Here is a 27907-nt window from a genome sequence, read left to right on the forward strand (position 1 = left end):
GGCCGTGGATAGACATGTCAGAATGGGAATGGGATGTGGAATTAAAATGTGTGGCCACTGGGAGATCCTGCTTTCTCTGGCGGACAGAGCGTAGATGTTCAGCAAAGCGGTCTCCCAGTCTGCGTCGGGTCTCGCCAATATATAAAAGGCCACATCGGGAGCACCGGATGCAGTATATCACCCCAGAGGCAACACTTCACCTGTGAGTCGACTGGGTGATATACTGCATCCGGTGCTCCCGATGTGGCCTTTTATATATTGGCGAGACCCAACACAGACTGGGAGACCGCTTTGCTGAACATCTACGCTCTGTCCGCCAGAGAAAGCAGGATCTCCCAGTGGCCACACATTTTAATCCCACATCCCATTCCCATTCTGACATGTCTATCCACGGCCTCCTCTACTGTAAAGATGAAGCCACACTCAGGTTGGAGGAACAACACCTTATATTCCGTCTGGGTAGCCTCCAACCTGATGGCATGAACATCGACTTCTCTAACTTCCGTTAAGGCCCCACCTCCCCCTCGTACCCCATCTGTTACTCATTTTTATGCACACATTCTTTCTCTCACTCTCCATTTTCTCCCTCTGTCCCTCTGAATATACCTCTTGCCTATCCTCTGGGTCCCCCCCCCCCCCCCAGTCTTTCTTCCCGGACCTCCTATCCCATGATCCTCTCGTATCCCCTTTTGCCTATCACCTGTCCAGCTCTTGGCTCCATCCCTCCCCCTCCTGTCTTCTCCTATCATTTTGGATCTCCCCCTCCCCCTCCAACTTTCAAATCCCTTACTCACTCTTCCTTCAGTTAGTCCTGACGAAGGGTCTCGGCCTGAAATGTCGACTGCACCTCTTCCTACAGATGCTGCTTGGCCTGCTGCGTTCACCAGCAACTTTGATGTGTGTTCCTCAAATCACTGGTTGGCACTCTCTACTCTCTGTAGTCATAATTTTCTTTCACCAATGTCCTGATCCAAGCTGTTCACAAAAAACATATCAGGACTGTGCTGTCATCAGATCTCTCTTTACTGTGAACCAGATCTGTGGCTTATCTGTTCTCTGTGTTTTCCTCATGCTCAACACCAGCAGCACACAGGGAAAAGATCTTTTCAGTGTGATAATGGTTAAAGCAGCTTCTATCTAATGCATTGGAGATTCATGGTCCAATACACAATTAATACGTCTTTCCAGGGGCCTATATATCTTTTAGGAATAAGTACTGTCTCAAAATGTGCAAGCTGCCAAAATGCATTAAGAAAATATTTGTTGGTTTTTATTTATCAGAAATTTCAGCTTACTTTCCTTTGGAGAAGAAGCAGAGGAGGAGGAAGAAGAAGTAAATAGAGTTAGCCAGGTAATAATTTGCTCTTGCATTTGGTTATTAAATATGATGTTGGCTATATTTCAGCAATGCACTTGGATTGTTAGTTGGTATTTTGCTTTGCTTCTTGTCAATCTTGTTGCTAATTTCACTCTATGAAGCTAATTTATTCATTAGCTTCAGAAGAGGGAAAGCGGCTGAATATGGTGTACTTGGATTTTTAAAAGGTTTTTGATAATGTCCCACCCAGGCAATCAGTGCGTGTAGAACTTAGAGTACAATATTATCATAGATTGAGAATTGGTTACAAATGCAGTTCCCCTTTAAAAAAAAGTAAGTGAGGAAGATGTGCTGTGTTGCAGGTACGATTGAAATGTAGAACCCTTCGACCCCCCCCCCCCCACTTGCAATTATCCTGCTAGTGAATGTACATCTCCGGAAAATAAACTTGAAGATCTCAGAACAAGATCGTAGTACCAGACGGACATCAGGGACTGCTGTGTACTTTGCTTCATGGAAACATGGCTTACCTCTGCCATTTCAGACGCAGCACTGCAGCCTAACAACAGCACCATCCACCAAAATGACAGGACAGCTGAGTCTTTTAAAGGTAGAGGAGGTGGACTATGCTTCATGGTTAACTAATCAGGGTATGTGGACGTGGCAGTTCTGTCTCAATCCTCTTCACCTGACTGGAACATCTAGCAGTCAAGTCTTATCCATTTTATCTGCACAGAGGGTTTTCTGCTATCATTCTGGTGGTGGTGTAAGATGTCAGGCAGACACTGGATTGGCTGACCAACGTGATCAGTAGTCACAAAAGACTGCATCCTGATGCCTTCCCTATCATTGCAGGGGATTTCAACCAGGCCAGCTTGAAGAAGTCTCTGAATAACTACCACCAACATATCACCTGTGGAACTAGAGGAGCCAACACACTTGATCACTGTTATACCATCATCAAGAATGCTCACCATGCCATCTTGCGTCCAACTTTTAAAAGTCTGATCACTCGGTTGTGCTTATACTTTGATGTACAGACGGAGACTAAAGATTGCAGCATCAGTGCTGAGGACCAGGAAGGTGTGGTCTTGGGAGGCTGAGGAGTGCTTACAGGAATGCTTTGAGTCAGTGGACTGGAGTATTCACGGATTCATCTTTGAATCTGAATATGCCACCGTTGTCACCGAGTTCATCACAGTCTGTGTGGATGAGAATGTGCCTTTGAGAACTGTTGTTGCATGAATGAAGTCACTGGAGAAAAGTACTGGTAGATACAAAGCAGCTTCCTTATTCAACAAAACAAGGTACAGCAGATCATATGGAGATGCTTTCATTCGAAAGGTCTGCCATTACGCAGCACGACACACATTTTATGTGCTAAAGAACAAAGAAAATTCAAGACGATTCAAACAAATCCATATTTACAATCTTCCCACCATCACACCCAGAACAAGTGTTAATCACTGTCTCATCCATGCAATGGAATGTTGATTGGACTCGTGCATATGCAGACAATTAGCTAAGCGCCTGTTTCCTGGTCTACCTGTCTGTGAACCTATGTTCAGAGCTGCATTAAAGTCAAATCCACAATGCATATTCAGATCTGAAGACTGGTGGCCGAAGTCATTTGCTAAATCTAAATGTGCTAGAACTAAAATCGCTGTAACGAGAACATACCTAAACCAAAAGCCATGATGAACCAGAAGATAGATGGACTGCTGAGGGCTAGATTTACAGTATTCAAGACCGTTATCCAGAACTATGTAAGGCATCCAGTTACATCCTATGTAAGGCTATTTTATGGATGAGAAAAAAATTCCAATTGAGGTTAGAGGCAGAATCAGATGCATGTCAACTCTGGCAGAGTTTGCACCATTACTTCCTACAAGGCAAAGCATAACGTCATGAATGGCGGTTGACACTTCGCTCCTAGATGAGCTCAATGCCTTTTATGCATGCAGTGAAAGGGAGAATAAAACTACAGAATAAAGGTGATGAACTGAGAGCTTGGATACATACATGGAATTATGATGTAGTGGCCATTACAGAGACTTGGCTGGCACCAGGGCAGGAATGGATTCTCAATATTCCAAGATTTCAGTGCTTTAAAAGGGATAGAAAGGGGGGGAAAGGGGAGGAGGGGTGGCATTACTGGTCAGGGATACTATTACAGCTACAGAAAGGGTGAGTAATGTAGCAGGATCCTCTTTTGAGTCAGTATGGGTAGAAGTCAGGAACAGGAAGGGAGCAGTTCTATAGGCCCCCTGGTAGCGGCAGAGATACAGAGGAGCAGATTGGGAGGCAGATTTTGGAAAGGTGCAAAAATAACAGGGTTGTTATCATGGGTGACTTTAACTTGCCTAATATTGATTGGCACCTGATTAGTTCCAAGGGTTTAGATGGGGCAGAGTTTGTTAATAGACAGATAGATAGATATACTTTATTGATCCCGAGGGAAATTGGGTTTCGTTACAGCCGCACCAACCAAGAATAGAGCATAAATATAGCAATACAAAAACCACAAACAATCATAGAACAAATTGCAAATTATGCCAGATGGAAATAAGTCCAGATAGAAATAAGTCCAGGACCAGCCTATTGGCTCAGGGTGTCTGACCCTCCATGGGAGGAGCTGCAAAGTTCGATGACCACGGGCAGGAACAACCTCCCGTGACGCCCAGCGTTGTATCTCGGTGGAATATGACCAGGGTCCAACAGCAAGAAGTTCAATATCTGGTCGACAAACACGTTCCTTGATAGTAATATGACCCGGATTGCACCATCTGTTGTTAACCAGAACAGTAAGCACCCAACTCCTTTATGCTTACCGCTCTCAGTGCACTTTCAGTCAGCCCGAACTGTCTGGAAGCTGTCCATGGAAAAGATTTGATCGGGTTTGTCCTCGTGCAGCCCCGTTCCAGTAAAACACATAACACTGCTCTCCTGAAATGTTCTCTGACGCCTGGCTAGTGCCGTGAACTCATCCATTTTATTACCCACCGAACTCCTCTTCTCCATAAGTCTCTGTTGTCTCGACCCGGTCCTCTTTCCTCGCCTTTGTGATCCCCCTCTGCATCCTCTGTGTGTTTTCCTCCAGATTTCAGCAGGGGTGTCCGTCGCTCTGCTGGCTAAACCAGCCGGCATAAGCTCAATCAGCTGGTCCCTGGAATAAACAATATGACCATGCTTCTGCCCCGCTAATGAGACGTGTGAGAATGTAACTATTTCCAGCGCTAAAAACCCAAATAAAACTCTCTCTACCAGCATGTTAGAGAGGGTGCAGCTTCAACGTGTTACCATGAAAAAAAAATACAAAAAAATAACGTAACTTAAAAAAGTAAGAATACTGGTCGGAACGGCTGTAACAGGCTGCATGCACGACCGGCACATGCGCACTATGCACACTAAGTATGTCCAGGACGGATTCCTGTCACAGTATGTGGATAGGCAGACTAGGGGGAATGCCATACTAGATCTAGTACTAGGTAATGAACCGGGTCAGGTCACAGATCACTCAGTGGGTGAGCATCTGGGGGACAGTGACCACCGCTCCCTAGCCTTTAGCATTATCATGGAAAAGGACAGAATCAGAGAGAACAGGAATATTTTTAATTGGGGAAGGTCAAATTATGAGGCTATAAGGCTAGAACTTGCGGGTGTGGATTGGGATGATGTTTTTGCAGGGAAGTGTACTATGGACATGTGGTCGATGTTTAGAGATCTCTTGCAGGATGTTAGGGATAAATTTGTCCCGGTGAGGAAGATAAAGAATGGTAGGGTGAAGGAACCATGGGTGACAAGTGAGGTGGAAAATCTAGTCAGCTGAAAGAAGGCAGCATATATGAAGTTTAGGAAGCAAGGGTCAGATGGGTCTATTGACGAATATAGGGAAGCAAGAAAGGAGCTTAAGAAGGGGCTGAGGAGATCAAGAAGGGGGCATGAGAAGGCCTTGGCGAGTAGAGTAAAGGAAAACCCCAAGGCATTCTTCAATTATGTAAAGAACAAAAGGATGACTGGAGTGAAGGTAGGACTGATTAGAGATAAAGGTGGGAAGATGTGCCTGGAGACTGTGGAAGTGAGCGAGGTCCTCAATGAATACTTCTCTTCGGTATTCACCAATGAGAGGGAACTTGATGATGGTGAGGACAATATGAGTGAGGTTGATGTTCTGGAGAATGTTGATATTAAGAGAGAGGAGGTGTTGGAGTTGTTAAAATACATTAGGATGGATAAGTCCCCGGGGCCTGACGGAATATTCCCCAGGCTGCTCCATGAGGCGAGGGAAGAGATTACTGAGCCTCTGGCTAGGATCTTTATGTCCTCGTTGTCCACAGGAATGATACCGGAGGGAGGCGAATGTTGTCCCCTTGTTCAAAAAAAGTAGTAGGGATAGTCCGAGTAATTATCGACCAGTGTGCCTTACGTCTGTGGAGGGAAAGCTTTTGGAAAAGATTCTTAGAGATAGCATCTCTGGGCATTTAGAGAATCATGGTCTGATCGGGGCAGTCAGCATGGCTTTGTGAAGGGCAGATCGTGTCTAACAAGCCTGATAGAGTTCTTTGAGGAGGTGACCAGGCATATAGATGAGGGTAGTGCAGTGGATGTGATCTATACGGATTTTAGTAAGGCATTTGACAAGGTTCCACACGGTAGGCTTATTCAGAAAGTCAGAAGGCATGGGATCCAGGGAAGTTTGGCCAGGTGGATTCAGGATTGGCTTGCCTGCAGAAGGCGGAGGGTGGTGGTGGAGGGAGTACATTCAGATTGGAGGATTGTGACTAGTGGTGTCCCACAAGGATCTGTTCTGGGACCTCTACTTTCCGTGATTTTTATTAACGACCTGGATGTGGGGGTAAAAGGGTGGGTTGGCAAGTTTGCAGACGACACAAAGGTTGGTAGTGTTATAGATAGTGTAGAGGATTGTCGAAGATTGCAGAGAAACATTGATAGGTTGCAGAAGTGGACTGAGAAGTGGCAGATGGAGTTCAACCTGGAGAAGTGTGATTTGGTACACTTTGGAAGGACAAACTCCAAGGCAGAGTACAAAGTAAATGGCAGGATACTTGGTAGTGTGGAGGAGCAGAGGGATCTGGGGGTACATGTCCACAGATCCCTGAAAGTTGCCTCACAGGTAGATAGGGTAGTTAAGAAAGCTTATGGGGGTGGTAGCTTTCATAAGTCGAGGGATAGAGTTTAAGAGTTGCGATGTAATGATGCAGCTCTATAAAACTCTGGTTAGGCCACACTTGGAGTACTGTGTCCAGTTCTGGTCACCTCACTATAGGAAGGATGTGGAAGCATTGGAAAGGGTACTGAGGAGATTGACCGGAATGCTGCCTGGTTTAGAGGGTATGGATTATGATCAGCGAGTAAGGGAGCTAGGACTTTACTCTTTGGAGAGGAGGAGGATGAGAGGAGACATGATAGAGGTGTACAAGATAATAAGAGGAATAGATAGAGTGGATAGCCAGCGCCTCTGCCCCGGGGCACCACTGCTCAATACAAGAGGACATGGCTTTAAGGTAAGGGTTGGGAAGTTCAAGGGGGATATTAGAGGAAGGTTTTTTACTCAAGAGAGTGGTTGGTGCGTGGAATGCGCTGCCTGAGTCAGTGGTGGAGGCAGTTACACTCGTGAAGTTTAAGAGACTACTAGACAGGTATATGGAGGAATTTAAGGTGGGGGTTATATGGGAGGCAGGGTTTGAGGGTCGGCACAACAAAGGGCCTGTAATGTGCTGTATTATTCTATGTTATATGTACAACTGTGCAAAACCCTGTAGCATCTGGTGACCATGTGGTCTCTGTCTCTGAGGCTGACGTCAGAACACCTTTCAAGAGACTGAACTCTTGCAAGGTGTTAGGCCCGGATGGTGAACCTGATAGGGTACTGAGAACATGTCAGCAAACTGGCAGCAGACATCTTCAGTCTCTCACTGTGGCAGTCAAAGGTTCACATCTACTTCAAAAGGGTGACAATTATACCAGTGGCCCAGAAGAGCAGGATGAGCTCCCTGAACAACTACCACCCAGTTCACTCAGGTCCACTGTGATGATTGTCTTTGAGAAGTTGGTCATGGCCAGAATCAACTTCTGCCTAAGCAAGGACCTAGACCTGCTGTAATTTGCTTATTGCAATCTCACTGGTTCTCTACTCAGCCCAGGATCACCTGGACAACAGCAATTCCTACATCAGCCTGCTGCTTATTGATCACCACTCAGCATTCAACACAATCGGTACTAATCAACAAGCTCTAAAACCTGAGCATCTGCACCTACCTCTGCAACTGGATCCTTGACTTCTCACCGGGAGACCACAGTCAGTGCGAGTCAGAAATGACATCTCTTCCTTGCTTACAATCAATGATGGTGCACCTCAACGGTGCATGCCTTGCCCACTGCTCTGCTCTCTACACCTATAACAGTGTGACTAAGCACAGCTCAAAGGCCTTCTACAAATTTGCTGATAATACAACTGTTATTGATAGAATTTCAGATGGTGACAAAGAGGCATACAGGAGCTGGTTGAGTAGTGTTGTAACAACAACCTTGCACTCAATGTCAGTAAGACTAAGGAATTGATTCTATACTTCAGGTAAGGGAAGTCAAGAGAACACACACCAGTCCCTATCGATGGGTCAGTAGTGAAAAGGGTGAGCGATTTCATGTTCCTGGGTATGGCAGTGGCTATATTTCATTGGGACTTTGAGGAGACTTGGTATGTTACCATCCTGCAAGTACAGAGTGAGCCATTCCTTCTCACCATAAGTCTTGCAAATTATTTTCCTATTTGCCCATGGTTCATCTTCCATTAAACAGTAGAACAATAAAATGTCATTGTGCTGTTCATTTATGTTTCATAGAGTATGAAAGGAAAAAGCAAAAGCAGCCATGATTTGTTGAAGGATGACCCTCGCCTAAGTTCTGTACCAGTTGTTGAAAGGTGAGTCCTTTCTTTTCCATACAATATGGCACTAGCAGTAGACAGTAACATTTTGTGGGCGGCTCACTGGAAAACTGCTGGTTGTGCATCCTCTGAACTATTATCACTGCAATTTACAGCCTGTAATTTCCCTTTAAGAAACACATTTAGAATGGTCTAAATGCATGAACCATCTTACAATCTCCTGATGAGCCTTAAGGACTTGGCAAACTTGAGTCCTAGGAATGCAGGCTCAGCACCTGGAAGTGACTTGACAAATGCCATCTTCCTGACCATTGTACAATCGTTGGAGTGCAAAGTAAAGGACCTAAAGTCAAGGTTGTTGTACCGGAAGGAAATAAGCGAAATAAACATTCTCTGTTTCACTGAGAGGTGGCTCATCTCTCACATTCCAGACATTGTGCTCCAGCCCGAGGGATTCTCAATCCACTGGATGCACCGGACAGTGGTACAAGGAAAGTGCAGAGGTGGCAACATCTGCTTCATGATAAACTCATCATGGTGCTTGGATGTAGCAGCCTTGTCTCACTTTTGTTCTCCCAACCTGGAACATCTAATGATTAAGTGCCAACTGTTCTATTTACTGAGAGAGTTCTCCACGGTGATCCTGACTGCAGTTGACATACCTCCAAAGGCAGATGTCAGGCTAGCACTTGATGTATTGAGTGGTATGATTAACAAGCAAGAAACAGTCTACTCTGATACCTTTCACATCTTTCTGGGGATTTCAGTAGGCTAGCTTGAAGAAATCTCTGCCCAACTACCACCAGCATATCACCTGCATCACCAGAAGACCCAACACACTCGACCAGTGCAGCACTACTGTCAAGAATGCCTTTGGTTCCATCCCTCTAGTGCAGGGAATCCCAATCTTTTTTATGCCATGGACCAATACCATTAAGTAAGAGATCTGTGGACCCCCAGGTTGGGAAGTCCTGCTCTAGTGGTTTTCGTGAAATCTGTCCATCTGCCTGTCCTCCTCGGGCTTGCGTATAGGCAAAGGTTAAAGAGCAAGGCAGCAGAGGTAAGGACAACAAAGAGGTGGTCACAGGAGGCAGGTGAGTGGCTATGGCCTGCTTTGACTCTGTAGACTGGGTCATGTCCAAGTACTCTTCAGAGGACCTGAATGAATACGCATGGTTGTCATGGACTTTATAAATACATGATTGGACAAGTGTGTCCCCACAAGATCATTCTTAGCAGCCCAGGATGAAACAAATAATTCAAAATCTGCTGAGGGCTAGATCAGTGGTGTTTAGGACTAGAAATCCAGGAAAGTAGAACCAGCATCACTAAATTTTGTTGTTATATCTCATTGCTGTTAACAAATGGCTGTCTGCGTTTCCTATGTTACTACTGTAACTGGAGTTCAAGTATTGTCAATAAAATGCTGTATGATATAGATTTTGAAAGTATATTTTTAATTTATTTCAATGAATGTATTGATTATTTCAGTGCATTCATATGGTCATTGCTCCAATCCATTAGGATCTTCAAAGCTATGCAGTAGAAAAAGCCATTAGACCGGCCACATATGTAATCAGACTTTAAATCTAGGTCTTTTTTTGCATTATCACATTTTAAGTATTCATAATCTAAAGAAAAATTCCAACCTTAGATCTTTTAAAAATAATTAACTTACTTTTAATGGGTTGATAGTGGTTCTGTTCATAGAATATCATGATAAAAATGTGAATTGATTTGCATAATAGCAGGTGTGAAAACAGATTGAATTTCAGGAATTACTGAAATTTGGTTTAGTCTACCAATAACTGCCTAATTTAGATTCAGGATGAGTTTTGGACTTTTTCTATAATAGGAATGGAGATAGAATTTTATACAACTGTGTAGCTGTGCATGTATCTAATAATTTTTTGTAATTGTATTCCCTCCAGTGAATTGGCAGTAATGAAGTCACAAGGAGCATCTGACAAGGTATGGAATTTAGCCCTATTTAAAGAGAATATGTTATGGAATTCTTACCGAAATAGAAGGGGCTATTTAATCTATTGTGTCTACTCCAGCTATTTCCAAAGTCTTACATCTGTAATGATTTGTAAATGGAACGACTGTCTGAGGGCAAATACCTTAGTATTTTTTTCAGTAATTTCAGGAATCCTTTAAGTGCCCCAGTACTGTAAACTATCTCAGATTATACAGTATCACTACACTGAAAACAATTTGAAAATATTTTCCAATAGGTTTACAAATTAATGAGTTTTAATATTGGATAGAGGAAAGAAGCTGCTTCTGGTGTGTGGATCAAGACCAAGGTGTTTCTACACAAAGTTTTAATGGGAAATTGATTTGGAAGTTGTGAATAGTAATCTTACAGGGTTTGGATAAAAGTGGTTAAGGTGGGACAAACACAATAGTACTTTTGAAGAGGCACCAGTGGCAAGGATTTAATGGGTTGAAGCAAGGAATATTTGTGATTCTAATGAGCAAGTTTGATGTGTATACCTTTTATTTTTAATTATTTCCTTTTATCATTGCTTCGTAGTTCCTAGTGCCAATCTAATATGCCTTTGGGGACAAGCATTCACAGTAACACTAGTAAAATTAATATTAAAGAAGAACAAACTTCAGAGCCTGTGACCTTTCCGATATAAAGTACTAAAATCAATAAAGTGAATTCATATTGTTGGTGAATATGGTTAGTGTAATAAGTTTGTTACTGGTCTAGAAAATAAATCATTGAGTTGGAGAATATGAGCTGAAATCTTACCATTATGGATTGAGAATTTGAATTGGCACAAATCTGGAAATTAAAATCAGAATATAAAAAATCAAATTTCTAAAATACTTTCAAATAAAGAAACTTGCTATGCTACTTAGTCTAATTGACACATGATTTCACTTCCATTGCAGCTGCTTATGTGGCAGCCAAACAAACTGGTCTGTTCAGGGTATTCCAAAATGGACAACGTAGGCTGGTTTTATCAATGTCTACCATGTTCTGAAAAGTACTTTTAAAAATAATAGCACAGCGTGACTTGAAAATTCCGAAACTACACTTTGCTAATGAGTACTTTAAGAGTACTCATAATGTTTTTAAAGTTTTATTGTCCTTAAACTTACACATCCCTACTGCAAAGAAAAGATTACTAGTCAAATCCCAAGTTCATATATAAATTGTCAAGATGGAGTTTAGGTATAAATGTTATTTTCATAATTATTCCTTGCTCCAGCTTTCTCTGCTATTATGTTTCTTCTATAGCTTTTTGTCACTTCCAGCTTTCTATTTTCAGCTTCTGACATCATTTCCACTCTTGCCCATTACATCCCTTACCTGGATGTAGCAATCATTTGCCAGCTCTTAATTACCTTTTTCCTCCACCTTTTTATACTGGCTATTTTCCCTCCTTCAGTCCATTTGAAGGGTTTTGACCCAAAATGGTGATAGCACATTTCCCTTCATTGATGCTGAGTTTTTAAAATCAGTTTAGGTTTTGGTTTTATGAATATTTATGACTAATTGCCAATGTAGAAATACTTTCTTGCATCCAATTTGTGGCATTCCTGGTATATTAACATGGAGATGGAATCTTCCCTTAATAGCATATTTGATAGATTCTGCAAACCAAGAATTAAATAAGACTGTTCAAAATCCATATCTTAATCTATTTCCTTGAAGCAATTAACAGCAAGAAATCCTGGATCATCTTTAGGGAAATCAAGGGAAAGTATCATTAATGAAGTGTTCACTTTCTGGAAAAACCATTAACCATTATTTTATCATAAAGCCATGTTATGATAGTGATTAAATCTACAGGAGGGTTGACTTAGCTATTTGAACATTAAATTTTGAGGATAAATATAAAATTAGCTTGATGTAGGCACTTTGTTCGAATTGAATAGGAACTTGAAGCCAGCTTGTAACCATTTGTAGCCCTTAAAGTCTGGTTTAGGAGTTGTTTTCTCCCCTGAAGACGTGCATTAAAAATGGCTGCTCTCCCAGGAGGAAGATGATGATTCTGGCAGCGAAGAATGTGAACAGCTGAAAGGACAGATTGCTAAGAAATTGAAGAAAGACAAAAACGAGGATATTAAACTTCAGGATGAAGAACATAATATTGATAACGAAGAGAAAAAGAAACTCAGTCGCAGGTCAGTGCAGTATTTTAACCATTTTTATATTAGTAAATTTTATGTTGCAGATATGTTCTCACTTTGAGCATAAATCTGCTAATTAAATTTACTGTTCTTGTTTCCTTCTTCCCCCCAAACCTACTGTGCTCTTTATTCATTTGTTTACTTAGCACTTTAATATAGAGCCTACATGTTCACATTACATTGTACTTGCAATGGGAAAAAAATTCTCCTGAAATTATATTTGATAATAATAATACTTCATTGATCCCCAGTAGAAAATTCTTTGGTTACAGCAGCAACATTTAAAAATACACTTAGCAGTGTGCTTAACTAATAATAAATACAGAATAATAATAATAGTGTAAAAATAGTAATAATATAAAAATAGTGTACCAATGTGCAATAGTAATTTACAAAATAATAAAGCAGGGACTATTGTACTATGATGTCTGTTCTCCTGTCACACAGAGATGAGCTGTTGTATATGCTAATTACATTTGGTAGGAAAGATTTTATGATTAGTTAACAGAAATTGGACATTCATCATCAAGATTGTTGTTTTTGATTGTATGTAGATTAAACTAATATAATCAGTAATGTTATATAAATCAAGAAACCTTTTAAAGATGACAAAATCCTAGGACATATCAAATTTTTGGTTAATGATTTGAAATTAATCGACTCAAAAAAGCAAATATTTAATAATTTTAACATGTAATAATAAGAGAACAATATATATTTACAATGTACACAAGAAGAAATATTTGATTTTAAATATTTCGCAGCATATTACAGATGTTCAGTTTTGAAAATTTTTGACTGAAAGTTTTTAAAACAGTAAATGCTGAGTATTGAGGCCAGAGTGATTTCAACATGCATTAATTAGCAGTATTACAATGTTCGTATTGTCAGCAAGAGAACGTAGGGAAGGCCTTGGCAGAAATAGTACATGAACCTAGTTGTTCAGTATAGTGTGAAATGCTGCATGTCTTGAATATCATAATTGACGTTGGAATGAGACCATCACAGAAGGACAACAAATTGAGCCAATTTATCTTGACCATGTTCTTTTCACCCTGTTCTGCCACTCTGTAATATCATGGTTAATCATCAACTTGAACACAGTTCCTGACTTTATCCCCATTGATTCCTTGAATATCTAGAAATCTATTGAAATTAGTTTTGAATACAATAAACTTAAGAAAATTCTGAAGTTTTGTTTCTCATTGAATCAATAAATTTCTCCTCATTTCAACCTGTTACCCACTAGTTCCAAACTCATTATTCAAGGAAAATGTCCTCCCCATTTGCACACACTGAGCTCTCTAATGTTTTTGCATATTTTGATGAGTTTTCTGTTCATCCTAAATTTAGGAATTTTTTTAATGTAAGGAGATCATAAAGTCCACTTACTCCAGGTATGGTCTCTCAAAGGCTATATCTTTACTCACACATTCCAACAAAGGCCAACATACTTTTTGCTTTCTAAATTCCCTTCTCCACATGGATGTTAGCTTTTAGTGACTGATGTACCAGAACCTGCAAGTTTCTTTGGCCATTACTTTTGCCCAATGTCTTATCATTTAAAATGCAGTCAGCACGTGTGTTCTCCCAAAATAGATGACCTTACAATTTTCGGCATTATACTCCCATCACCTCATTCACTGATCTTGCTGAAATAAAAGAGAATACTGGAATTATTGGTGGAATTAAGATGTTTGGGGTAGGGCAGGAAAATGTCACAGATCTTGATGAATGGCATGATTCCTTGAAGAGATTGATAATCTACTCCTGCTCCTATTTCTTATGTTACTATGTTAACCAAACCAATCACATCCCTGGATTGGACAAATAAATTGCAGAGGGATGTTGTATTCAGAAAAAAATACATTAGTCACTAAGAACAATCTGTTGGTATGTGTGATTAAAGACACTAATTGAGTGAAAGAATTGTTTGATTGGAAATACACAGACAATAGTTGTACATCTATTTTCTTCACTGTTTATTTACTATAGTTACTCTATTCTATCCAATGTGGTATATATCAGAAGCTGCCAAGTATGTCATTGCTTTGGATTGCCCAAGACAGTATCCCAAAAACCATGCTAATGGAGGACACACGCAAAATGCTGGAGGAACTCAGCAAGTCAGGCAGCATCTATAGAGGGCTGTTAAGACAGATTAGGTGAATGGGCAAAGAAGTTAGGCTTTTGGGCCAAGATCCTTCCTCCTTTCTAGTTCTGATGGAGGCAAAAGCCAGAATAAAACCATAAAACATCGCAGCAGAATTAGAACATTTGACCCATTGAGTCTGCTCCACCATTCCGTTATGGCTGATTTATTATCCCTCTCAACCCCATTCTCCTGCCTTCACCCCTGTGACCTTTAGTCCTGACTAATCAAGAACCTGTCAACCTCTGCTGTAAATATACTCGATGACTTGGCCTCCACAGCCTCCTATGGCAATGAACTCCACAGATTCCCTGTCCTCTAGGTAAGGAAATTCCTCCTCATCCCTGTTCTAAATGGACATCCCTGAAGTCTGAGGCTGTGCCCTCTGGTCCTAGACTTGCCCATTGTAGGAAACATCCTCCCTCCATCCACTCTATCCAGACCTTTCCATATTGGATAGGTTTCAATGATATTCTCCTTCATTCTTCTAAACTCCAGCAAATGCAGGCTCAGAGCCATCAAATGATCCTCATTTGTTAGCTCTTTCACTCCTGGAATCATTCTCGTAAACCTCCTCTGGGCCCTCTCAATACTCTAGATGTGGTCTGACCAGTGCCTTATACAGTTTCAGCATTACATGCTTGCTCGTATATTCTGGTCCTCTTGAAACGAATGCTAATATTGCACCAGCGCAACTTGCCAATGAACCTTTAGGGAAGCCTGTACTAGAACTCCCAGGTCCCTTTGCACCTTTGATTTTTGAATTTTCTCTCCGTTTAGAAAATAGTCTATGCCTTTATCCCATCGACCAAAGTGCATGACCATACACTTCCCTACACCATATTCCATCTGCCACTTCTTTGCCCATTCACCTAATCTGTCTTAAGTCCTTGTACAGACTCGCTGCTTCCTCAACACTACCTGCACCTCCACCTATCTTTGTATCATCTGGAAAGGTGGCCACAAAGCCATCAATTCAGTCATCCAAATCTTTCTTTCCCATATAATCTCTTTTACAAGGATGTTGCCTGGATTGGGAAGCATGCCTTATGAGAATAGGTTGAATGAACTCGGCCTTTTTTCCTTGGAGTGACAGAGGATGAGAGGTGTACAAGATAATGAGAGGCATTGATCATGTGGATAGTCAGAGGCTTTTCCCCGGGGCTGAAATAGCTAGCATGAGAGGGCACAGTTTTAAGGTGCTTGGAAGCAGGTACAGAGGAGATGTCAGGGGTAAGTTTTTTTTACACAGAGTGGTGAGTGTGTGGAATGGGCTGCCGGTGATAGTGGTGGAGGCAGAAACGATAAGAGTCTTTTAAGACACTCCTGGACATACATGGAGCTTGGAAAAATAGAGGGCTATGGTTAACCCTAGGTAATTTCTAAGCTAAAGACATGTTCGGCACAGCTTTGTGGGCCGAAGGGCCTGTATTGCGCTGTAGGTTTTCTGTGTTCTATAGTGTGAAAAGGAGCAGTTGCGACACCATACGGAACACCACTAGTCACTGGCAGCCAACCAGAAAAGGTCCCTTTTATTCCTACTCTTTGCCGCCTGCCAGTTATCAACCTTGTATCCATGCTGGTAATTTTCCTATAATACCATTGGCTCTTGTTAAGCAACCTCATGTGCGGCACCTTGTCAAAGATCTTCTGAAAATCCAGGTATATAACATCCACTGACTCTCCTTTGTCTATCTTGCCTGTAATTTCCTCAAAGAATTCCAACAGATTTGTCAGGCAAGATTTCTCCTTATTGCAGCTATGCTGATTTTGGCCTATTTTATCATGTGCCTCCAAGTACTCTGAAACCTCATCCTTAATAATTGACTCCCAACATCTTCCCTGAAGTCAGGCTAACTGGCCTATACTTTCCTTTCTTCTGCCTCCCTCCCTTCTTGAAGAGTAGAGTGACATTTGCAATTTCCAGTCCTGTAGAACCATTCCAGAATCAAGTGATTCTTAAGAATCAAGTTCTTCAGCTACCTTTGTCAGACTCCTGGGGTGTAGTCCATCTGGTTCAGGTAATTTATCTAGCTTCAAACATTTCACCTTCCCAAGCACTTTCTCCTTAGTAATAGCAACAACAATCACTTCTACTCCTTGACACTGGAATCTCTGGCATAGTGTCAGGTGTCTTTCCATAGTGAAGACTGACACAAAATACTTATTATGTTCCTCTGCTATTTCTTTGTCCTGCATTACTGCCTCTCCAGCGTCATTTTCCAGAGGTCCACTATGCACTCTGTCCTCTCTTTTGCTCTTTATATATTTGAAAAAACTTTAGGCATCTGTTTTTGTATTATTGGCTGATTTACTTTAATGTTTCATCTTTTCTCTTTCTATGGCTTTTTAGATGCCTTCTGCTGGGGTTTAAAACCTTCCCAATCCTCTACCTTCCCAATAATTTTTGATATATTGTATGCCCTCTCTTTTGCTTTTATGCTATCTTTGAATTGCCCTGTCAGCCACGGTTGCCTCAACCTCTCTTTAGAATACCTTGTGATGGATCTATCCTGCACCTTCCGAATTGTCCCCAGAAACTCCAATCAATGGTGTTCTACCATCATTCCTGCTAGTGTCCTGTTCCAATCATCTTTGGTCAGGTCCTTTCATGCCTTTGTAACTCCCTAAACTCCACTGTAGTACTGATACATCCGACTTTATTTTCTCCCTCTCAAACTGCAGGGTGAATTCTATGATATTTTATCACTGCTTTCTAAGAGTTCCTTTACCTTAAGCTCCCTAATTAAATTTGGTTCGTTACACAACACCCAATCCAGAATGGACTTTCCCAACCACTAGCTGCTCTAAAAATCCATCTTGCGTGTATTCTACAAATCCCCTCTCTTGGGATCTAGCACCAACCTGATTTTCCCAATCTACCTGCGTACTGAAATCCTGAACAGGACTTCAGACCTGTATTCATCACCCGTTTCAATTCCACCCCCCTCATGTTATGCTTCAACTCATCCAGCTGACTGCAGTTCTGCAGTCTCACAGTCTCACTGGACACCGCATCTGTTTGTATATGAACTGTCCCACCCTCAACCCTGTTATTCCGGTTCCCATCCCTAATAAGAAAGTGGGGGGGTGGGGTCTAGGAGTAGAAGCTGACAGGTGATAGGTGAGACCAGGATAGGTGGAAGAGATAAAGGCTGAAGGAATCTGATGGCAGAGGACAGCGGACCATAGAAGAAATGGAAGGAGGAAGAGAACCAGAGGGAGGCGATGAGCAGGTGAGCAGAAGAGAAGTTGTGACAGATAACTAGATCAGTGCGGAGGGATAAGTCGATAAAGGAGTAGAAAGCAATCCCTATGGAAAGCCAGTGGTTGCATGAGGAGGAAAAGATGTTCTTAGTGGTTGGATCCCATTACATCTGAGACGTCCTCTTTTTCAAAGAACTAGGATTCCCTTCCACCACCATTGATGCTGCCCTCACCTGCATCACCTCCAGTTCCTGCACATCTGCCCTTACCGCATTTTCCTGCCATCATAACAGGAAATAAGATTCTTCTTGTCTTTACCTACCACCCCAGGAGCCTGTGTATTCACACATCATTCTCTGTAACTTCCACCATCTACAACAGGATCCTTCCACTAGGTACATCTTACCTTCTCGCTCCCTCTCTGCCTTCCATAGGGAATGCTTTTTATGTGACTCCCTTGTCCAATCAGCCTTTCCGACACTTAATCTCTTAAAGCGTGACAAGTACTACACCTTCCCCTACAGCTCTCTCACCACCATTCAGGACCCAAACAGTCCTTTTAGGTGAGGCAGCACTTCACCTGCGAGTGTGTCAGGGTCATCTACTGTACCCAGTGCAAACTGCGCTACATCAAGGACACTTAAAGCAGATTAGAGGACTGCTTGGTCGAGCAACTTTGCTTTGTCTAGCGCAAAAGGCAGGATCTCCCATTTGTCACTCATTTTAATTCAACTTCCCATGCCCGTTTTCTACTGCCCTGATGAGGTTAAATTCAGGTTGGGGGAGCAACACCTCATATTCTGTCTGGTTAGCTGCCAATCTGGTGGGAAGAACATCGATTTCTCCAACTTTTAGTAATCTCTCTTTTTCTATTCACCATCTGGTTTCTCTCTCACCCCTTTTCTTCTCTTCACCTGACCATCACTTTCCTCTGGTTCCCTTCTTCCATCACTTCCTTCCACGGACCACTGTCTTCTTCCATCAGATTCCCCCTTTTGCAGACATTTATCTCTTCCATCTATCCCTCCTCAGCTTCTTACTTCGTCTCTTCTTCCTCCTTATCTGCTCACGCCTATCACCTCCAGTTTATACTCCCACCCCGCCCCCATTTATTCTGCCCCTTTCCTTTCCAGTCCTGATGAAGGCTCTTGTTTCGCAACATCGACTGTTTGTTCCTCTCCACAGGTGTTGCTTGACTTGCTGAGTTCCTCCAACACTTTGTGTGTATCGCCTAAGCTTTCCAGCATCTGCAAAATCTCATGCTTGGAGGCGGGGGGGGGGAGAAGGGAGGGAGAGAGAGAGAGAGGGAGGAGGGGGGGGAGAGAGAGAGAGAGAGAGAGAGTGACTCTATTTGAACGCAGGGTCTGTCCTCTGGGGGCACCCAACTAGAGACTGATAGGTGGCGCTAAACACCTGCTCGCATTCCACTCTGGACTCGATGATTTCAGTCTTCCTCAGTGCTTTATTTGGTGAGAAATGGAGTTGATTCTGGGCACGCGTCCCATCTCCAGGCTGCTTGGCCTTGAGGCCACGTGCCACCCTCAGAGACAGCAAAGCAATAGATTGCTCAATCAACCTGAAAGCACACCACCAAAATGTAGATCACAGGCTCCAACATTAGCAGAACCACTTTTGAAAGAAAAAGACAATGTAAAAATTGAAAGACCATTTGTGACCCATCTGGAGAATGTCACCCTTGGTCACTTTGTTCAGGTGCCATCTTATTCCACTGCATTTTCTTTACAGTAGGGGTGGTGTTACCTGACTGATGCGCAGTATTAGATTTATGCCACAGATGCCACTTATTGCTGAGGTCAAAAAGTTCCACTTTAGTTTTATCTGACCACAAGATAAAACTATTACACATTTTTACAGTCTCTTCTAAGCGTCACTTTGCAAAGTCTTTCCAGACCACTCTTCCATTTTGTGTAAGGCCTTGGAGATTGTGGATCCATGAACTTCAGCTCCAGTTGCACCCACTGACTTCTGCAGCTCACCCAGCGTGACTGTTGGTGTCCCAGTAGTTTCTCTTACAAGTGCAGTTCTTCTCTGGTGACTGTGTTTAGATGGGCGGCGTGACCTAAGCATGTTACTGTGGTTTCATATTTTTTCACTTTTTCACATTGGACTACACTCGCTGAGATATGTTAAGTACTGTGAGATGGCCTTGTACCCTTCCCCAGATTTGTGCTTCTCTATTATCATCTTGTCTTGAATGCTCTTCTATATTCTTTTTGGTTTGTTGGGTTGAAAATGTGTCATACACATTGGTGTTCTTGACACTGTGGACTACAGAAGGAATAGAGACATCAATGGATCTGGAGTTGAGAAGGTGAACAGCTTTAAGTTCCTTGGCACACATATCACCGAGGATCTCACAAGACCTGTACATACTGGCTCTGTGGTGAAAAAGTGTCTCTTTGATCTCAGACGGTTGAAAAAGTTTGGCATGAGTCCCCAAATCTTTAGGATTTTCCACAGGGGCACATTTGAGAACAACCTGACTGGCTGCATCACTGCCTGGTATGGGAACTGTACCTCTTTCAATCGCAGGACTCTACAGAGAAGAGTGCAGACAGCCCAGCGAATCTGTGGATGTGCACTTCTCACTATTCAGGACATTTACAAAGACAGGTGTAAAAATGACCCGAAGGGTCATTGGGGATCCGAGTCACCCCAACCACAAACTGTTCCAGCTGTTACCATCCAGAAAATGGTACTGCAGCATAAAAGCCAGGACCAACAGACTCCGGGACAACTTCTTCCATCAGGCCATCAGACTGATCAATTCATGCTGATATAATTGTATTTCTATGCTATATTGAGTGTCCTGTTATACATACTATTTATTACAAATTACTATAAATTGCACATTGCACAGTTAGACGGTGACATACTGTAAAGATTTTTACTCATGTATATGAAGGATGTAAGAAATAAAGTCAAATGAAGTCAATTCATACTGTTGGACCTTGCAGAGAGAGGAGCTATTTATTCTTTGGAATTCATCGAAAACAGGTGATCCTCCAATGTTCTGTGTCATCAAATTGGGTGAGCTGGTAATATGGTATATTGTACCAGAGGAAAGTTAGTGTAGTAATTACAAAGAGGATGAATACTTTTCAGCCTGACAATTTGGTTTTTAATTTTGACAGGTTTTGGAATTTTTCTTTTGATATGTTGACAGGTAAAATGTTGACAGGTTTTGGAATTTTTCTTTTGATATGATATGATGCACGTTTTGTAGGTTAGCTCAAAAACTCCTACTTCGATATATTTTAAATTTATAAAAATGAGACAGTAAAATGTGAAAATAGTTGTGAGGGCTGAATATTTTTTCAAGGCACTGTAGTTGAGCAATGATTAAAATGTTTAGAAGCTAATCAACTCAGACTTTGTTGAAAATTGTACCTTTCAAGTACAGAAGATTGAAAATTTAAGTGGTTATGTTCTTCACCAATGCCCACAAGATAGAATCTGTAGTTTGCAGTAATTCAGCACGTCAATTACTCATTGATAAATGATGATAACTGAAACTTAATAAGAAGTTTATTGCCTGCAATGCCAAACTATTAATGAAAACTGTTGCATGTTAAGAAAATGTTTACTTTCTTATTCAACATTTATGCAATGTGGATTAGATATTCGACAGCTATGAAGTATGACTGGACAGTTCTACAACAGCTTAGTTACAATGGTATACCTTACAAGAAATACTGCTGTAGAGGTATAATATTTGTATATAGTCAAACCAGGTTTTACAGCTGAATACTTTAAACTTTTGTGCAATGAATCAGACCTGATTATAGAACTTTAAGGTAAAGGGCCTTAGGAGGCAGTGATAATATGATAAGAATTCACTTTGCAACTTGAGACAGAGAAGCTAATGTCAGAAGTATCAGTATTACAGTGGAGTAGAGAGAATTACAGATGAGCGGGCCAAAGTTGGCTGGAAGGGAACACCGGCAGGGATGACAGCGGAGCAGCAATGGCTGGAGTTTTTGGGAGCAATTCAAAAAGCGCAGGATAGATACATCCCAAAGAAAAAGAAGTATTGTAAATACTTGATGATGCACCTATAGTTGTCAAAGAAAGTCAAAGCCAAAATAAAAGCAAAAGAGTGGGCATATAATAGAGCAAAAATTAGTGGAAAATTAGAAGATTGGGAAACTTATAAAAACTCAGAGAAGGCAACTGAAAAAGCTATAAGGGGGAAAAAGATGAAATATGAAAGTAAGTCAGCCGGTAATATCAAAGAGGATTCCAAGCTATTTTTCAGATATATAAAGAGTAAAAGAGAGGCAAGAGTGGATATCAGATTGCTGGAAAATTACGTTGGCGAGGTAGTAATGGGGGAGCAAGGAAATGACAGACAACAATTTTGCATCAGTCTTCACTGGAAGACACTAGCGGTATGTTGGAAGTTTGAAAGTGTTGGGGGCAGAAGTGATTGCGGTTGTGATTACGAGGGAGAAAGTTCTTGGGAAGTTGAAAGGCCTGAAGGTAGACAAGTCACCTGGACCAGATGGACTGCACACCAGGGTTCTGAAAGAGGTAGCTAAAGAGATTGTGCAGACATTAGTAATGAATTTTCAAGGATCAATAGATTCTGGTATGGTTCCAAGGGACTGGAAAATTGCAGATGTCACTCCACTCCTCAAGATGGGAGGGAGGAAGAAGAAAGGAAATTTTAGGCCAGTTAGCTTGACCTCAGTGGTTGGGAAGATGCTGGAGTTGATTGTTAAGAATGTGGTTTTGGAGTACTTAGAGGCACATGATAAAATAGCCCATAGTGAGCACGGATTCCTTAGTGGAAAATCTTGCCTGACAAATCTGTTAGAAATCTTTGAAGAAATAACAAGTAGGATAAACAAAGGTGGATATTGTGTACTTGGATTTTCAGAAGGACTTTGATAAGGTGCTGCACATGAGGCTACTTAACAAGGTAGGAGCCCGTGGTATTACAGGAAAGATACTAGCATGGATAGAGTATTAGCCGATTAGCAGGAGACAAGGAGTGGGAATGAAAGGTACCTTTTTTGATTGGCTACCAGTGACTAGTGGTGTTCTGCAGGGGTCAGTGTTGGGACAGTTTCTTATTATGTTGTATGCCATTGATTTGGATGATGGATTTAATGGTTTTGTGGCCAAGTTCGTGGACAATATGAAGATAGGTGGAGGGGCTGTTAGTGTTGAGGGAGACTGCAAACTGGAGACAGATTATGAGAATGGGCGAAGAAGTGGCAGATGGAATACACTGATGGGAAGTGTATTGTCATGCACTCTGGTAGGAGGAATAAAAGCTTAGACTATTTTCTAAATGGGGACCAAATTCAAAAATCTAAGATGCAACAGGAATTGGGAGTCCTTTTACAGGATTCCCTAAGGTTAATTTGGACATTGAGTTGGTGGTGAGAAAGGCAATTGCAATGTGTTCATTTATTTCAAGAGGACTAGAATATGAAAGCAAGGATATAATGCCTCAGCACTACAAGGCAAATGAGGTCTCACTTGGAGTTTTGTGAGCAGTTTTGGGCTCCTTATTTAAGAAAGGATCTGCTGACATTGGAGGTGGTTCAGAGAAGCTTCACAAAAATAATTCCAGAAATTAAAAGCTTATTGTATGATGAGTGATTGATGCTCCAGGCCTTGACTCACTGGAATTTAAATGCAAGGGGGATCTCATTGAAACCTATTGAATGTTGAAAGGCCTAGTTAGAGTGGATATGGAGAGGATGTTTCCTATGGTGGGGGAGACTAGGACCGGAGGGCACAGCTTCATAATAGAGGGATGTCCATTTAGAACAGAGATGAAAGGAATTTCACTAGCCAGTGACTGGTGAATCTGTGGAGGACAGGTCATTGGGTGTCTTTAAGGCAGAGGTTGATAGGTTTCTGGTTAGTGAGGGTGTGAAAGGTTATGGGGAGAAGGCAGAAGAATGAGGTTGGGACAGAAATGGAAAAGGATCAGCCATGATGAAATGGACGAGCAGACTCGATGGGCTGTATGGCTGAATTTTGCTCGTATGTCTTATGGTTTTGACTGTCACTGCTGGTCATTGCTACCTTGCTGTTGTATTTTTCTAAGGTGCAAAAAAGTGGATATCAGAAACGTTAGTAGGTAAGATGAATAGCCCTTAACTCGGCAGTGGAGTTATCAGGGCACCGTCTTTTGACAGTGTTTCCGTAGCAAGCTATTCTTGTTTTTACAAGGCTGAGCTGTTAGCTCGACGCTCAACCCGACTTGGATTCAAACTCGGGAACCTTCGCTCTGGAGTCCAGCACTGATATTATTGCGCCACCAAGCGGGACAGTAGATCAAAGATTATCTTTATAAGCAGATAGAGTTTACATAATTATGATGTTTTTCACTCTATGATAGGGGAAAAAAAACATTACTTTTCAACAATTTTGATTAATTCTGCTACGTTTGTTCTGAAGTTCATCCCTCAGTTTAGATGGTTCTTGCTCATGAATGAAATTATATAAATGATTATTATGAGTTTCTGTGTGTAAAAGGTTTCCCACTATGAAATTATGACTTTGTCCACTAGCTGCTGCTCTTGATACAAGAGCTTTAAGATTTTGCTATCAGATTTCTCCTTTAAGAAATATATCTTATTTTCTTGCTGTCCTTCCTCTTTGTTACATAACTAGCTGTAATATTCCCTTTTCTTGGTACAATACTTCCTGAACTTTTTAGATATACTGTACTCTGTCCTCGTCTAGCATCTCGGACAGCACGCTAGATGCCGTGGAATGCCTGCTTGTCATGGTGGAACTTGATGCATTGCCGACTGCCGAAGAGCTGAGTAAAGCCATCGACAGCCCGCCCACTGGGAAGGCACCAGGATTGGATGGCATTCCACCAGAGGCCATCAAATGCGCAAAGGGCGTCCTGCTAGACCACCTGCACGAACTACTGTGCCAGTGCGAATGGAGGGAGCAGTGCCGCAAGACATGAGAGACTGCAACATTGTCACCATATATAAGAACAAAGGGGACAGAAGCGACTATAACAGCTACAGGGGAATCTCCTTGCTGAGCATCATTGGGAAGGTTTTCGCCCACGTGGTCCTGAACTTACTGCAGAAAATAGCCGAAAGGGTATATCCCGAGTCTCAGTGTGGTTTCAGGTCAGAACTCTCCACAATCGACATGGTCTTCTCCCTTCGACAGCTACAAGAGAAATGCAGAGAGCAAAGACAACCACTCTACGTCGCTTTCATTGACCTTACGAAGGCCTTCAACCTTGTGAGCAGAGACGGCCTGTTCAAAATCCTCGCCAGGATTGGTTGTCCCCTGAGGCTCCTCAGGATAGTTCAGTCATTCCACACAGACATGAAGGGCGACATTCAGTTCAATGACTCTTCTTCGGAGGCCTTCAACATCTGTAGCGGTGTGAAGCAGGGTTGTGTGCTTGCCTCCACCCTGTTTGGCATCTTCTTCGCAGTCATGCTGAAGCACGCCTTTGGAACATCAACTGACGGTGTCTACCTCCACACCAGATTGGATGGGAGCCTGTTCAGTCTGTCCGGGCTGAGGGCAAAAACCAAGGTTCTTGAAGTACTCATCAGGGACGTGTTGTTTGCAGGTGACGTGGCACTGGCAACACACTCGGAAGAGCAACTGCAACGCCTCTTGGACAGCTTCTCAAGAGCCTGCCAGGACTTCAGCTTGACCATCAGCCTGAAGAAAACTAACTTGTTGGGCCAAGGCGTTGAGCACCCCCCTGCCATTACCATCAACAACTACAAGCTGGAGATAGTTCATGAGTTCACATACCTTGGCTCCACCATCACGGACAGCCTCTCCCTAGACCCCGAGATCAACAGACGGATCGGACGAGCAGCCTCAACATTCGCCAGGCTGACAGAGAGAGTCTGGGAGAACAGAAAGCTGACAACGCACACCAAGGTTGCAGTCTACAGGGCCTGCATCCTCAGCACACTGCTTTACAGCAGCGAGACCTGGAGCCTCTACTACAGACAAGCGTGGCATCTCAACACCTTCCACCTTCGCAGCCTGAGACACATCCTGGACATCACGTGGACTGACCGGGTCACCAACAATGAGGTCCTGGCCCACACCCAGATACCCAGCCTCTTCACCCTGCTCCAACAACGCTGTCTCTGCTGGCTGGACCATGTACACTGCATGTCTGACGGGAGGATCCTGAAAGACCTGCTGTACGGGGAACAGGCCTCCGGCAAGCAAGCACAAGGGCGGCCCCATCTTCATTTCAAAGACTTTTGCAAGAGAGACATAAGGTCACTGAAAATGAATGTCGAGAGGTGGGAGGACATCGCAAGCGATCGCTGTCACTGGAGGCTGGAACTACGCAGAGGTCTAAAAAGAGGAGAAGAGAAGCTGAGGCTTGCTGCTGAAGAAAAGTGCACTCGCCGGAAAAACAGCACCAAGACAACACTGGAGGACAGTGCCTTCAAGTGCAGTCAATGCTGCAGCCGAGACTGTCACTCCCGTGTGGGCCTCTACAGCCACAACAGACGCTGCTCTACCAACACAGACTGAAGCAAGACCTTCCAGGTGCAGATCCATGGTCTCGCGAGACTAACGGATGCCACCACCACTCCTGTCCTCAATCTGCCCTAACTGTATCTTGCTATGGTAGACATTTTTGGTGGATCTTACTATAGTCTCTGAGCCATCAACTTTGCCTTTTGCCATTTCTATGTCACCAGCTTTTATTCGACCTATGGCAGTGGTGTCACCAGCAAACTTGAATATGGCATTGGAGCTGTGCTTAGCCACACAGTCGTAAGTGTAGGGAGAGTAAAACAGGTGGCTAAACATAGAGTTGTGGTGTACCTGTGCTGACGGAAATTGTGGAGGCGATGTTGCTAATCCAAACTGACTGAGGTCTGCAAGAGAGGAAATCGAGGATCCAATTGCACACTGAGGTACACTAGGCCAAGGTCTAGGAGTTTGATCAGTTTTGACGGTATGATGGGATTGAATACTGAGTTGTAGTCAATAAAGATCATCCTGACGTATGCACCTTTACTGTCCAGATGTTCCAGGGTTGAGCAAAGAACCAATGAGATGGCATCTGCTGTGGACCTGCTGCTCCAGTAGGCAGATTGGAGCAGATCCAAGTCGCTTTTCAGGCAGGAGTTGATGTGTTTCATCACCGACCTCTCAAAACACTTCATCACTGTGGATGTAAGAGCTATTGGACAATAGTCATTGAGGCAGGTTACCATGTTCTTCATAGGCACCAGTATAATTTCTCTGGTTCTCCCTTATCAAGAGTGTCTACTGCTACCTCCATAGCAATTATTCATTTTCACTCCATCACAGCTTATCTATTTACTCTTTAAACTCTCACACATACCTTATTCTAACCTCTAGATTTGAGTATTCCAATGGATCTCCATACCAGCAAATATCTTAATTTAAAAATCCTCCCTCCACTCCCACATTAGGACCAGTGCACTTCTACCTCAATCAACTCTCTTCATTCAGTGGCTTCATTCGTTTCAGCTATATAAGAGTTTAAGAAGCTGAATGATGGTGAAAGCACCCTGTCAAGACATTCAGTAATTGCATAAAAATAATTTGAGAAATGCACTTTTATGTCAAGAAGTTATGCTGCAGCTACATACAGTAAATACAGCATTAATTATTCGCATTTGGAGCATCGTTTGCATTTGCCTTGTCCCATTATAGGAAGGATATGGAGACTATGGAAAGGGTGCAGAAGAAATTTACCAGAATGCTGCCTGAATTTGAGGCTATGAGGTATAAGAAAAGGTTAGACAAACTTGATACAAAGGCTGTGGGGAGATCTGATAGAGGTTTATAACATTAATGAGAGGCATAGGTAAGGCACACAATCAAAATCCTTTTCTTGTAATAGGTGCAGCAAGAAAAGTGAAGCCTGGAAGGCGAGGTGGCTTACAAAATGTATCATTATGCTTCTAGCACTTGTTGCAAGGAACCTGGTCTCTGTTGTGCAGAAAGTCAGCAGTTTAATGAGTATCTGAAAACTTTGACCCAGATACATTCTCAATTGAAGGAATTGTGAAGGTATTTTGAAGGAATTAAGTAGCCTTTGAGGGCTGAACGAGGCAACTGATACAGAGAAACAAAAGTGTGAATAAACTTCGTTACAAGAACGTAAAGATGTGATGCTGCTCAACCAGGGTAA

General features: G+C 42.4%; 1 protein-coding gene across 1 annotated transcript in view; it reads left to right on the forward strand.

Moving 5' to 3' along the window:
* Positions 1-27907, forward strand: part of cwc27 (CWC27 spliceosome associated cyclophilin) — a 155153-nt gene that overhangs the window by 19942 nt on the left and 107304 nt on the right. Inside the window, exons 7-10 of the mRNA XM_072252606.1 lie at positions 1282-1351; positions 8182-8261; positions 10157-10196; positions 12223-12371. Coding sequence (XP_072108707.1) covers positions 1282-1351; positions 8182-8261; positions 10157-10196; positions 12223-12371 — 339 coding nt within the window. The remainder of the gene's footprint in view (positions 1-1281; positions 1352-8181; positions 8262-10156; positions 10197-12222; positions 12372-27907) is intronic.

Source organism: Mobula birostris, chromosome 3 (genome assembly GCF_030028105.1).
Source record: "Mobula birostris isolate sMobBir1 chromosome 3, sMobBir1.hap1, whole genome shotgun sequence".
Classification (NCBI taxonomy): domain Eukaryota; kingdom Metazoa; phylum Chordata; class Chondrichthyes; order Myliobatiformes; family Myliobatidae; genus Mobula; species Mobula birostris.